The 13,177-nt window shown below is 54.1% G+C and overlaps 1 protein-coding gene across 4 annotated transcripts in view; it reads right to left on the reverse strand.

The window, feature by feature from the left end:
- PPP1R16B (protein phosphatase 1 regulatory subunit 16B) overlaps positions 1-13,177 on the reverse strand; it is a 102,813-nt gene that overhangs the window by 23,466 nt on the left and 66,170 nt on the right. For all 4 annotated transcript variants that reach the window (XM_045053633.1, XM_045053632.1, XM_023251256.2 and 1 more), the window contains one exon: positions 2,790-2,860. In XM_045053633.1, the coding sequence (XP_044909568.1) occupies positions 2,790-2,860 (71 nt within the window). The remainder of the gene's footprint in view (positions 1-2,789; positions 2,861-13,177) is intronic.

Genomic DNA, 13,177 nt, shown 5'->3' on the forward strand with positions numbered 1-13,177 from the left:
AGGATCAGGGGCACTTTTGGGAGCCCATGGCCCTACGTGGCGATGGGGCTGGGGATAGGGTGGTACCATGGCCCCCCACCCCATCCCCGGCAGAGCCAGGGTTCCATGCCAGAAGGGCGTGTGGGAAAAGAGCAACCGTTTGTGCGGATTAATGCCAGAGATCTCTTTCCAGCCTGTCTAGAGTTGGCTGGGTCTGAGGGCATCTCTCCAGACAAGTGGGGCAGAGGTGTGACTCCAGAGGGGTGTGCCTCAGGTGGTGGAGAGAACCATGCAGTGGCACATCACGGCCGGCAGAGGGAGCCAAAGGCACTGGAGGGAGGCAGTGGGGACCTACAAGGGGCCCCTGTCACTGGGAACTGGGTCTGGGGAGTTCCTGTCCACAGCAGGAGCAGGTCAGCCCCTGGTGTCAGGAGACAGCCGGGCCAGAGAACCCGCCCTTAGGGCTACAGAAAACGTGAGGACGGGGTAACGGAGGAGCTCAGGTTGAAAGGGGAGGGGACTGCGCACCCAGAATTGCAGCCTTACGAGAGGGATGCCCAGGGACTGGACCAGCCTGCACCTCCGAGGCTCGGCCAGAGGAAGGGCTGGGTTTGGGGTGCACGCTGGGGCGGTAGGTGGTGGGGTGGGCAGGCCTCCTCCCCTACATTCCCCAAGGTGGGAAATGGCACCTGCGGTTGGATGACTCCTCCCGCCCCCTCACTGCCCACATCCAATCTCTCATGGGGTGTGGATGCCGCCTTCTAAATCACTGCCCCCAGCCCCACTGCCCTGATGCGGCTTCATCATCTCTCCCTGCCTCCCCGTCGCCCCCCTTCCCACACCCTCAACCCACAGAGCTCCTCCTCGTCAATCCAGGAGTCCCAGTTTACAAGCCCCGAAGGTTCCCTGTTGCCAAGGGGAGGAGAGCCACACGCCTTTACCAGGCGTGCGAAGGCGCTTCCAGCCTGTGTCGGATGCAGCCGCAGTGACACAGCAATGACAGCCGGGCAGTGGCAATAACAGCCTGTCACGTTATCAAATAACCCTGGCTGGTGCTTTCCGAGGTGCCGCTAGGGCCACCTCGCTAACTTTTGGCCACAGACGACCTCATTCAACCCTCAGAGCAATATCCCGAGTGCCGCACGGCCCCGCGAGGCTAGCGTCCTGCACAGTGCAGATGCACAGGACATCCCATCACCCTAGAAAATTCTACTAGACAGTGCCGGCCCTGAGCCTCGGCTTCCTGGGCTATAAAATGGGAACCATAATATTTCAAAGGGCTGTTGAGAGGATCAACTACACTTCACATAAGTGGCTCTGCACAGAAGCGAACGAGGTGACAAATCTCAATAACGATAATGCCGTCTAATATTTATGCAGCGTCAGGAGACGCTTGAAGGGCTGTCATGCGTATTCGTTTAATCCTCGCAACGGCCCAGTGAGGTGGGTACTTACTATTCTACGGATGAGCAAAGTGAGGCACAGAGAGCTTACGTAACTTGCCCAAGATCACACAGCTAGAATTAGTGGGTGAATGAAGCCCTGCGGAGCGGAAGAGAAGCCAAAAGGACAGATAGGAAGCCACTGGGCTGATGGCTGGGGGCGGGGCTTGGCCCTGGGGCTCACGGGTAGGGCAGCGGCCAGTCTCTGTCCATCCCTTCCTGCCCTCGTGAGCTCATGGAGACGCTCTCAGGGAGAGAGCTTGGGGTTCAGGCAGCCTGGGCTCCCACCTGCCAGACTGCGTGCAAGTCCACCTGCTCAGAAACTTGGGCCAGGGCACCGGGAGACTTCCGTGTGTTCAAGTCAGCACGCACATATCGAGCACTGACTGTATACCAGCACGGGGAAAGATGGTAGGACGTACCAATGGGCAGGAGACATGGGCTCTGTCTGGATAGAGGGAGGCCAGCATCGAAGGGCTAAAATGGCTACCGGAGCAGGTGCTCAGAAGAAAAGGACACTATACGATAGCACAGCTCTCAGGCTCTTGCTGCACACGGGGGCTAACTAGGGCACACCCCCACACGCCATGGGAAACGTGGTGGGAGGAGCCAGTGTGTGGAAGGAACAGAAAAGCCATGCGGCTGGAGCCCGGAGAGGCAGGGAGCATGGAGCACCGGTCAGGGGCCAGGCCTCGAGGCACCATGTGGGAGGACACCAAGAGTGCTTTGAGTAACATCAGACTTTTGGCCCGAGCGTCCCTGAGGCCACCGCGGGAAAAACGAAACACGGCAGGGCAACTGAATGCCGGGGACCAGCTAGGAGGCTCTGGCAGCACCCAGCTGAGTGATGACAGCGAGAACAGCCCCTCTCGGGCCAAGGGGGGGCTGGCCCATCGCGCCGCCCCGGAAAGGATGTGGGCCACGAGGGCACCTGGTTCACGGCCACGGACCACGGCTGTGCGACCCCAGGCGGCTCACGTGGCCTCCCTGTCAATCACCCTTCCCACCAGGGTGGACGGAGGCCTCGGTGGGTGCGAACAAACATGCTTCGTAAACCTCAAGCTCAGAACAAACTTGCTTTGTCTGTCGAGCCCTTCGCTGGGCAGAGAGGACGCGGTGACAAAGGCTCCCTGTGCCGGGAGGCTGCGCGTGTGCCGCACGCACGTGTGCCCAGGGGCTCCGTGGGCGTGTCGGTGACAGACACGCGCATCTCCCAAGTAGACAAGAGCCTTTCAGACGAGACAGCTGAGGCTGCCCTTCCTCCCCTCCGCCCTGGGGGTTCTGGGCAGGAAAAGGCCGGGAGATGGCGCGACCGTTCCGCTGGGGCGCACGGATCCAGGGACCCCAGGTCCAAGGACCTGGCCTTACCTGGTGCAGGGCTGTGAGTCCGTCCTCATTGCACAGATCAGGGCTGACCTTGTTCTTCAGGAAATAGCGCACTGCAACGGAGGGCAGAGGAGTGAGCAGGTGTGCGGGGGGCCCAGGTAAGACCCACCGCGCCCAGGTCCTGATGCGAACGTCCTGGGCACAGGAGGCAAGTGTGAACAGCTCTCCACCATACAGATGAGGAGCTGCTGTGGGGAAACTAGGGGGGATCTGGGAAGGGCAGGGACATGGCCGCTGCTTCTGCAGGTCGGATACCGGCTCAGCACCCCCGGGGGGGTGGGAGCAGGGGAAGAGACGAGGTCTCAGGCGCAGCGGGGATGGAAGCGGCCCCTCAGCTCTACGCTCACCAGGCCCAGTTCCTAGAACCACAGGCCTGTGGCCTCCCGGGCCCGAGGGTGAACTGAGGTCCACAGGAGGGGGGAGTCTGAGGCCTCCGCCCAGCCTTCTGGCAAGTGGCGACGTTTCCAGCAGGGCAGGAGTCTGGGGGGGGATATGGTCTCAGTCTCTGGAGCTGCCTGTCCACTATGGAGCCAGCAGCCGCATCTGGCTATTACAGCCTTTTAAACTTACACTCGAAAGGATTCAAAAGTCACGTCCTTGGTCACTCTGGCCACATTTCAAGTGCTCAAAAGCCACACGTGGCTACCGTATTAGAAAGTGCCGAAATAGAACGTTTCCATCCTCACAGAAAGTTCTACTGGACAGCGCCGCTTTGGGGCACTATAAATGGAAATGAGCCCCATCGCCAACTGTTAAAAGCCTTCCGTAGCTCCCCAGTGCTCTGGGAACAAAGTCCAAAACCCCTCCTAAGACATACGGTGTTCGCATGATGGGCTCCCTCCTGCAGGCCTCCATCTTGCACAGCCCAGGGGGCACCATTCATACCGCCATCTATAAGACCGGCACCCCCTGGAGCAGTGCGCAACTTGCTCAGCGGTACATGGTGCTCCTACCTACCTACCTCTCCAGTCCCATTCCTTAAACTCCAAACACCTTCCACAATGGTCTCTCATCAGTTACAGGGTCACCTTGCATCCTCTGGTCTCTGAGCTTTCGCACAGCCTGTTCCCACTGCCTGGAAGACTCACTCATCCATCCACGCGTCCCTTCATTCATCCACCCATCCGCTATCCATCCATCCAGCTTCATTCATACATCTGCCCCTAACACGCACACCCGCACACACACACACACACACACAATCTGCCTCACTCCTCAACCTTCAGGTCTCAGCTCAAACTCCCCAGACGAGGCACTCCCCTGTTAACATACACCCACATTCCTCTGAATCTAGTTTATAGCCTTTCACAACCGAAATTACATAACTATCTGGGTCATTAGGGGCTTTGGGTCTGTCTGCCGTAGGACACTAAGCCCCAAAAGGGCAGGACGGTGACCTGGCACTTACTGTTCCTTCCCCGAGGCCTGGCACACGGTAAGTCCTCAGCCACTCTTCCTGGACCGTGGCCAAATCGGCAGCCCCCTAGCTCAGCCCAAGGACACAGCCTCTCCGGCTCTGAGCAAATCAGACCACCCTGCAGTGGTGACCCCCACAGCCTCGGGGCAGGTAAGAGTTATGGCAAGATCACTGATCACCGAGGCCCAGCCTGCCGATCCAGGGGCCAGTGGAGAGCCCGAGGGGCTGGCTGGTGGCCTTTGGGAGAGCAGAAGTGGCCATTGTGCCCCTGTACAGGACAGATTCTGGGAAGGTTCTGCTTATACGAGGCAAGCCATCAAATCCCGCGGGGAGCGCCGGGGTGGCGGTGGGGGGGACCAGCCTCCCTGTCCAGAAGACACTCTTGGAGACAGAAATGAAACACCAGCTGCCAAAAACAGCGTCCGTGTGCAGGAATTATTGGGAACCCAAGATGAGGAATCACTCCCATGGCGGGCAGTTATTTTCAGCCCAAGAGGTACGAAGCATCACCCCCATCTCCACGGAGCCCTTCGCATGTATGAGCCACGGTGTCCTTGGAAGTGTGCTCTGCCCCAGCTGGGAGCCTGGCTCTGGGCACAGCTCACGGGAGCAAAGAGCCCACGGCCCGCGCCCAGGGCGCGACCGGGCTTTCCTGCCTCCGGTTCAGCAAGAAAAAGGATTCTTACATCCACAGTGCCTCCTTACTGAGCTCTTCCTGTGCCCCCAGGTCCGTGCAGAACCACCTTCCTTCACGGGGCTCCTGTCTGTAACGATCCCCCTCGTGGAGAAGAAGAGACAAAGGGTCATAGTCACAGGAGACCAAGCAGAGGAAAGCAGGTCCTCCGACTCCGAGGCCCTGACTGTTGACCACGGGGCTGCTCCCCTCTGCCCCTGAGGCCAGTGGGAACCAGCACTAACGGAGTGATCCACACACCAGACGGAAGAAACACTGCAGGTCCTGGGGGCACAGTCAGGTCTTTCAGAACCGTGTTAACTGCGAACTTGCACCTCTCACTTCCTGTTTAAACCCTCTCATGGCTCCCCACAGCTCTTAGAATGAAGTTCAAAATCCTTTCGTGGCCTTCACCGGGGTGGGCACACGGGCCAAATCTGGCAGGCAGCTTGTTCCTGTAGATCAGGTTGTTTATTGGAACAAGAAACATTTCATTTATCTACATATCGCCAATGACTGCATTCACCCTGAAACAGCACAGTTGAGTCGCAGAGCAGAGACCGTACGGACCAAACAGTCTAAAATATTTACTCTCTGGCCCTTTACAGAAAATGTTTGCTGGGCTTCAAGGTCCTGCATGGTGGGGTCCCGCCTACAGGGCTACCACCTTGCACAATTCCCAGGCTGCATTCCTCTCATCACGGTCTGTGGGAATGGCTTCCTCTGGAGTTGTGCAGTGTGTAGCTTGCTCAGCTGTACCCAGCAGCCCTGTCTCCCTACCCCTCCAGGCTCATCTCCCGAAAGCTACTACCACCATTTTTTTAAATTTTTTTAATGTTTATTTTTTTTTTTTAATTTTTTTTTCAACGTTTATTTATTTTTGGGACAGAGAGAGACAGAGCATGAACGGGGGAGGGGCAGAGAGAGAGGGAGACACAGAATCGGAAGCAGGCTCCAGGCTCTGAGCCATCAGCCCAGAGACTGACGCGGGGCTCGAACTCACAGACCGCAAGATCGTGACCTGGCTGAAGTCGGACGCTTAACCGACTGCGCCACCCAGGCGCCCCAATGTTTATTTATTTTTGAGAGAGAGAGAGAGACAGAGGGTGAGCAGGGGAGGTGCAGAGAGAGAAGGAGACACAGAATCGGAAGCAGGCTCCAGGCTCTGAGCTGTCAGCACAGAGCCCAACACCGGGCTAGAACTCACGGGACGTGAGATCATGACCTGAGCCCAAGTCGGACGCTCAACCGACTGAGCCACCCAGGCGCCCCTTATTTTTAAAACACAAATAAAAAACAACCACTAAGCTCCCGCCTGGTCCCACCAGGCGCCAGGGATGAAACCGTCAACATCTCGCATTTCTCAAAAGCTCCTGGCCTGGCTGTAAAAGACAGAAGCATCTCTCTCGAGGGAGCTCCAAGCCTCTGCTGGCTCAAGGACCGCAATGAGGTGGTCCCCACCGCCCCCCATGCAAGCAAGGTCCCCCTGAGATGGCAAGGAGGTGGCTCCCACCCTCCTCTCCTGTATTCCTGCTCCTGGCACCCACCCTGTCGCTCCGCCCACACCTCCCTGGCAATCTGGCTGGAATCTGGGCCAAGCAGGGCCGTCTGCTCCCCTCCATCTCCAGCTGTAGCGAGTGAGGCTGAAGGGACCCATCTCGGCAGGAAGCTGGTGGCGGCTGCCTTTGCCGGGACGGGAGAAATCACTGTTGATGAGCTGGTGGTTTTTCTGCCACCTGACCCACTCTACCCCACAGAGCAGACGGCCTGACCTCGAGCTGGTCTGTGTGGCACCTGCTCCCGGCCCTGGACGGAAGGACAGAGGTGTCTGTCCACCGAGGCGGACCTTGGGCAATCCACACTTGCGGGGGGTGCTCTGGGGCTGAGCAGCTGCCGCCCGGCCATGTGACTTGCACAGTCATGTCTGTGGGGCACCCACTCACCGGCCCTCCTCCCCCACCCCCCGCCCCGTCTCACCTCCTTTTCCACCCAGCGCCCAGCAACGAGGCCACATCCTTCCACTGCCTCCGAGGCACCGCGTGATGCAGTCTCTGCCCCTCCCCGAATCCCTCAGTGACCGATTCAGTGGCCGCTGGCTTCTTTCATTTACCAAATCAAAATGAAAGAAAACAAAAACAGAGCTCCTCCAGGCTTTTACACGTGCAAGTTCCTGTGGCTGGAGCCCTCCTTCTTCTCACTCCTGGGCCAGCGAACTCTTCTTCAAACCTCAGATTCCAGCTGAAATGTCACCTCCTCTGAGAGGCCTTCCCTGATCACCCCAGTCTCGGGCAAGTTGCCTGAGTTACCCACTCCCATAGTACCTTGCATTTCTGCATTTCAGCTCCACAGCAGTGCCTCTCCCGGTTTGTGAATACAGGCTGATTAGTCGACAATGATTATACAACTCTTTCTTTAGTTTTTTGGGCTCCGCGAGGGAGTCCGGCTCCTAGCAGGGGCTCCAGAAATTATTGTAGCAAAAGCACCAGAAATCTACTCCCTCAGCAAATTTCTAGTTTTCGATTATTATTTTTTAAATGTTTATTTATCTATTTTGAAAGAGAGAGAGAGAGAGCAGGCGGGGGGCGGAGAGAGAGGGGGAGACAGAGAGAATCCCAAGCAGGCTCCATGCTGTCAGCACAGAGCCCGACGCAGGGCTCGATCTCAGGAACCGTGAGATCATGACCTGAGCTGAAATCAAGAGTCGGACACTCAACCAACTCAGCCACCCAGGCGCCCCCATAAAGCATTCACTATAGTCGCTATGCTGTGCATTAGATTCCATATAATGAACTGAAACTTTGTGCCCTTTGGCCAATATCTAAAAAAAAAAAAAAAAAAAAAAAAGGTAACTATATAGGGAGATGGGTATGTGAATTAGCTTCACTCTATTAATCATTTCTCTCTCTAGATCAACATCCTGTTGTATATCTTACATATATTCAATTTTTACTTAAAAATAAAAATTTTAAAAACCAAGTCTATTGTGTGAATGGACGAAGGAAGGAAGCGAGGGAGGAAGGGAAGATTGCTCGGGGGGAGGGGGGGAGGGGAGGGCCCACAGAGCTGCTTGCCCCTGGGACCAGGGAACCCTGGGGACATGCGTACAGCCCTGCACACACCACAGGGCGTGTGACTCAGGAACTGAAAAGCCACAATACGGATTTGGTACAGAAATGAAGCAGCAAATATCTCTCCCTGAGCCTCCACTGGCAATGCAGCCGGACCCGGCAGCTGACTGCAGGCGTCCTTCAGGCCACTCCCAGGCCGGGCACGGACACCCATCAGTCCCCTCCTGCCCAGGGTCCCAGACCTCACGCCCTCTGCCTGATACTTTCCGTTGCTCTTTGTGCAGCCAGCCCTAACCGTGCCGGGCACGGCGTTAAGCACTTTGTCTTTCAATCCGTTAGTCCTCCTGATCCAGTATGAGGATTAACGACCGGCTAGTATCACCTGCCTGCTATTATTGCCCCCAATTCACAGATGGGAAAACCGAGGCTCAGTCTTGAGCAAGGGAAAGGACTTGTCCAAGGGCACGTGTCTGGGAACGGCAGAGCTCGGACTTCTGACCTCGGCTGGCTGCCTCCAAAAGCCAAACGCTTCACCGCTTGGCTAAAATTGTGGCCACACAAGGGCCCGGGCAGGAACGTGGACGGCAGAGGGAGGAGCAGGGTGAATGCAACAGAGAGCCACAGACAGGATGAAAAGCCAGAAGGGCCGGGACCATCGCCGATCATTCAGTGTTCAGTACTGGTTAATGAAGACAGTGATCCGTGATAGTCATCACAGCGACCCTCTTAGTGCAGCCTGCAGACGGGGACGCGGTGGCACAGAGGTTAACACTTAGCCTGAGGTCCCGTGACAGGTGAGTGGCAGCTCTGGGGTAGACACAGAAGCCTGAGCTCCAATGCATCCTCTGTCCGTCTCCCTGCTGCACCTCCGTTCTAGGCAGACCCCCGCCCCCCGATGCCAGGCACGCGGGAGGCACACGGCCAGCTGCGACGCCAACCCACTGGGCTGCTCCCCCTCCACAGAGTCTCCCGGGGTCCAGCACGTGCAGCCTGGTCCAACCAGCTCCTCCACCTGCCCCCCCGCTCCCCCCCTTCCCAGGGTGCTGTCGGGGTGGCCGGGCGCCCAGCCTGCTGCTCAGACGCTGCCAGGAGGACCAGCGCTCTCAGAAAGGTTGTCCTGGGCCCTCGATGCGCCACGCCTCCAAACTCACTCGACTGCAACCTCTCCACCCACCACTGCCCCCTCTCCCTGGTGCAGAAACAGCCAGAGATAGCTGCTTCCAGGGAAGCCCAGCCGCCCCAAGGCTGGGGGTAGAGATTCAGTCAAGTTTAATGGTGGCTTCTGCAGGGGCTGGTGCAGCCCGTCCCACTGCCGGCCGGTTCACCCCAAGATGCCGGACGGTGACTCAGCCGCGGTGGAGGGTGGGCAAGGCAGACCCGGGCTTCCCTCAAAGCCACATCCCCAAGTGCAGGCCCCAGGAGCCAGGCCTTGTTCTTCCCCAGGGAGCCTCTCTCCAGGACCCATCTGGGAAGAAAAAAGGGCAGACGATAACAGGGTTGGCAAGGAGGAAGGGACTCCGGAACCCTTGTATGTTGCCGGTGGGAATGTGAAATGGGGCAGCCGCCGAGGAGAAGTCTGGCAGTGGCTCAGAAAGTAAATATAGAGTCACCAAGTGATCCAGTGATTCCAATCCTGGGTATAGACCCAGGAGGAATAAACACAAGTTTCCCCACAAAAACTTGCCCACAAACGTTTATTAGGAGCAGTATTTATAATTGCCCGAAAGTGAAAACACGCAGATGTCCAGCAATGGATAAAGAAATAAGTAAAATGGGGTTTGTTCATAGTGGAATATTATGCGGCTACGAAAAAGAATGAAATGCTGACACACGCCACAGCATGGATGAATCCTGAGAACATCACACCAAGGGAAGGAAGCCAGACGCAAAAGGCCACGTGTTGTATGATTCCATTTGTATGAAATTTTCAGAGTAGGCAAACCCATAACGATAGAAAATAGATCAGTGGCTGCCAAGGGCTGAGGGCGAGGGGCCCTGGGATGTGACCGGCTAATGGTACAGGGTTTCATTTGGGGTGATAACAATTTTCTGGAATTAGACAGTGGTAATGGTTGCGCAACCTTATGAATATATTAAAGACTACAGATTGCACACTTTAATGTTTATTTATTTTGAATTGGGCGGGTGGCGGGGGGGGGGGAGCGTGCGCAGGGGAGGGGAAGAGAGAGAGGGAGAGAGACAGAATCCCAAGTTACCACCACAGAGCCCGACGCGGGGCTCGATCTCACGAACCACAGATCATGACCCGAGCCAAAATCAAGAGTCAGACGTTTAGCCGACTGAGCCGCCCAGGCATCCTTTGCACACTTTAAACAGGTAAATTTTGTGGTATGTGAGTGATATTTCAATTAAAAAAAAAAATAGGGAGAGGGGGTGCCTGGGTGGCTCAGTCGGTTAAGCGCCCGACTTCAGCTCAGGTCATGATCTCATGGTTCGTGAGTTCGAGCCCCACGTCGGGCTCTCTGCTGACGGCTCAGAGCCCGGAGCTTGTTTCAGATTCTGTGTCTCCCTCTCTCTCTCTGCCCTCCCCTTCTCGTGTTCTCTCTCTCTCTCTCTCAAAAATAAATAAACATTAAAAAAAAAAAAAAGAGGAAGGGGCTCTAAGGTGGCCTTGAGCACCCTGCTGAGAGCTCGTTCCCCTGCCAGCCTGGGGGTTCCACGAGGTGAGGACAGTATCTGTCTCATCCATTACTGTACCCACGGTGCCTAAGACAGTACCTGGTAAACATAGATGTTTGATTCTTACTTAAAACGGGGAAAGAAAGAAGGAGGCCACTGGCCACTTGATCCCTCCAGGGCCCTGCATGATCTGGCCTCTGCCCACCTCTGCTGGCACCTTCCCTCCTAACCACCCGGACCCTTCCAGGACCACCATGTACCACCCTCTCTCTCGACCCTCGTGCCCTTCTCATGGGCTATCCCTCTGCCTGACTTTCTCAGCCTTCACTTCATGGTTAATTCTTAACCGGGTTTCAGGTTAAATGTCTCAGCTTAAATGTCACTTCCTCTGTGAAGCTGACACCGAGGCTGGGGGAGGCACCCTTCTCTTGCGCTTCCTGTTCCCTCCCCCAAACACTTAACACTATGATGTATTTGTGCATGCATTTGTCTGTGTTTCTACTAGACCAGGAGGTCTAGTGAAAGGGCTGGAGGGTAGGAGAGTAGGAACCGTAAACTTTTTAGCTACTATGAGATGGTTTGGGATCCCAGTCAATATCTGATGACTGCGGTGGTAAAGAGAGCCTGCTCGATCTCTACCCAAGCCTCAGAACTGGCCAGAGGATCCTCTCCTGGGCTGGTCTATACTTCGTGCTCTGGACAAAAATGCTCCCAGGCCAGGCCATAGACATTTTAATCTCAGAGGGAATTTTCATTCCTTGACTTATACAAAGAGGCTGGTTTCTCTCTTAGCATCCCCGATACCTTCAAAACTAGGAAGGCAAGATGGCCAAGGGCATGTCAGGCATGTAGCTATAATATTTTCTTTTCTAGAACCTCCATGCCCAAGACACATGGTCATGCTGGACAGAAGTTGTTGACAGGGACTCGCATCAGCTACCCAGAAGCCTCTGCACATGTGTCACTTGTATCTAGTATTAGATGTGCGCAGGAAAAGGGATTGCAGACCCTTTAGAATGCCAACTCTGTGCAGGCAAATCCTGTCTGTCTTCTTATCTGGAATATCCAGCACCTAGAGTAAGAGCTCAACAAATAGTTGTTGAGAGAATTAACAAATAAAAAAATTCTCCTAAGAAAATAAAACTAAAGATACCAGGAAAATCTAAGAAAAATATGTATATGATCCATATGAGCAAAACTACAAAACTCTAATGAATGAAATCAAAGAAAAATAAATGGAGAAATAGTCTATGTTCACGGATAGGAAGATTCGATATTGTCAAAATGTTAGTTCTTTCCAACTTGATCTATAGATTCAATGCCAACCAAAATCTCAGTCAGTGATTTTATTAATACTGACACATCGATTCTAAGATTTATAGAAAAAGACAAAAGCCCCGACACTATATTGAAGAAGAAGAACAAAGTTGGGGTACTGGCACCAGTTGACCTCAAGACTTACCCCTAAATCTACCGTAATCAAGAAAGTGTGGTATTGGTGGAAGAAGAGACAAACAGATCAATGGAACAGAATAGAGGGCCCAGAAATAGACCCACATGAATATAGTCAACGTTCATCCATTGCTGGTGGGAATGCAAAATGGTACAGCAACTTTTGACGGTTTCTTACAAAACTAAACATACCCTTACTGCATAATCCAGTAGTCACACTCCCTCGTATCTACTCTAAGAAGTTGAAAACTATATCCACAAAAGCCTGCACACAAAAATTTACAACGGCTTTAGTCATAATCACCAACACTTGGAAGTAACCCAGAGGTCCTTCAGCAGGTAAGCGGGCAAACCATGGTACATCAGACAATGGAATATTTATCCAGTGCTAAGAAGACATGAGCTGTCCAGTCATGACAAGACATGGGAGAACCTTAAATGCATATCGCTAAGTGAAAGAAGCCAATGTGAAAAGGCTGCATACTGTATGATTCCAACTATATGATGTTCTAGAAAAGACAGAACTATGGAGACAGTAAAAAAAAAAAAAAAATCAGTGGTTGCTAGGAGTTGGGGAGGGGGGAGGGATGAATAGGCAAAACACAGGGGATTTTTAGGACACTGAAAACAGTCTGTATGCTACCATAATGATGGATACACATCATTATACATTATACATTTGTCCAAACCCACAGAATGCACAACACCAAGAGTGAACCCTAATGTAAACCGGGGTCTTTGTAGGCTAATGATAGGTCAGTGTAGGCTCATCAATGGTAACCAAAGTAGCACATTGGTGGGGGTTGTTGATGATGGAGGAGACTATGCATGTGTAGTTCCAAGGGGTATATGGAAAATCTCTGTACCTACCCTCATTTTTGCTGTGCGCCTACAACTGTTCTCGGAAAATTCAGTCCAAATAAATAAATAAACAGAAGGCAACCAGGGAAACCTTGATGCAAAATAAGCTACAGTCAATGCTCGTGACAAATGCAGAGTCTTTCTGAAACGTGGGGGTGGGAGAAGAATAACTTCCTAATGTAGCAGCGGATATTTTACTAGATTTCCTCAAAGGGAGAAAGAACTGAATTTAACTCATCTCATAAGAGAGGACGTGGGT

This window comes from Felis catus, chromosome A3, assembly GCF_018350175.1.
Source record: "Felis catus isolate Fca126 chromosome A3, F.catus_Fca126_mat1.0, whole genome shotgun sequence".
Taxonomy (NCBI): Eukaryota; Metazoa; Chordata; class Mammalia; order Carnivora; family Felidae; genus Felis; species Felis catus.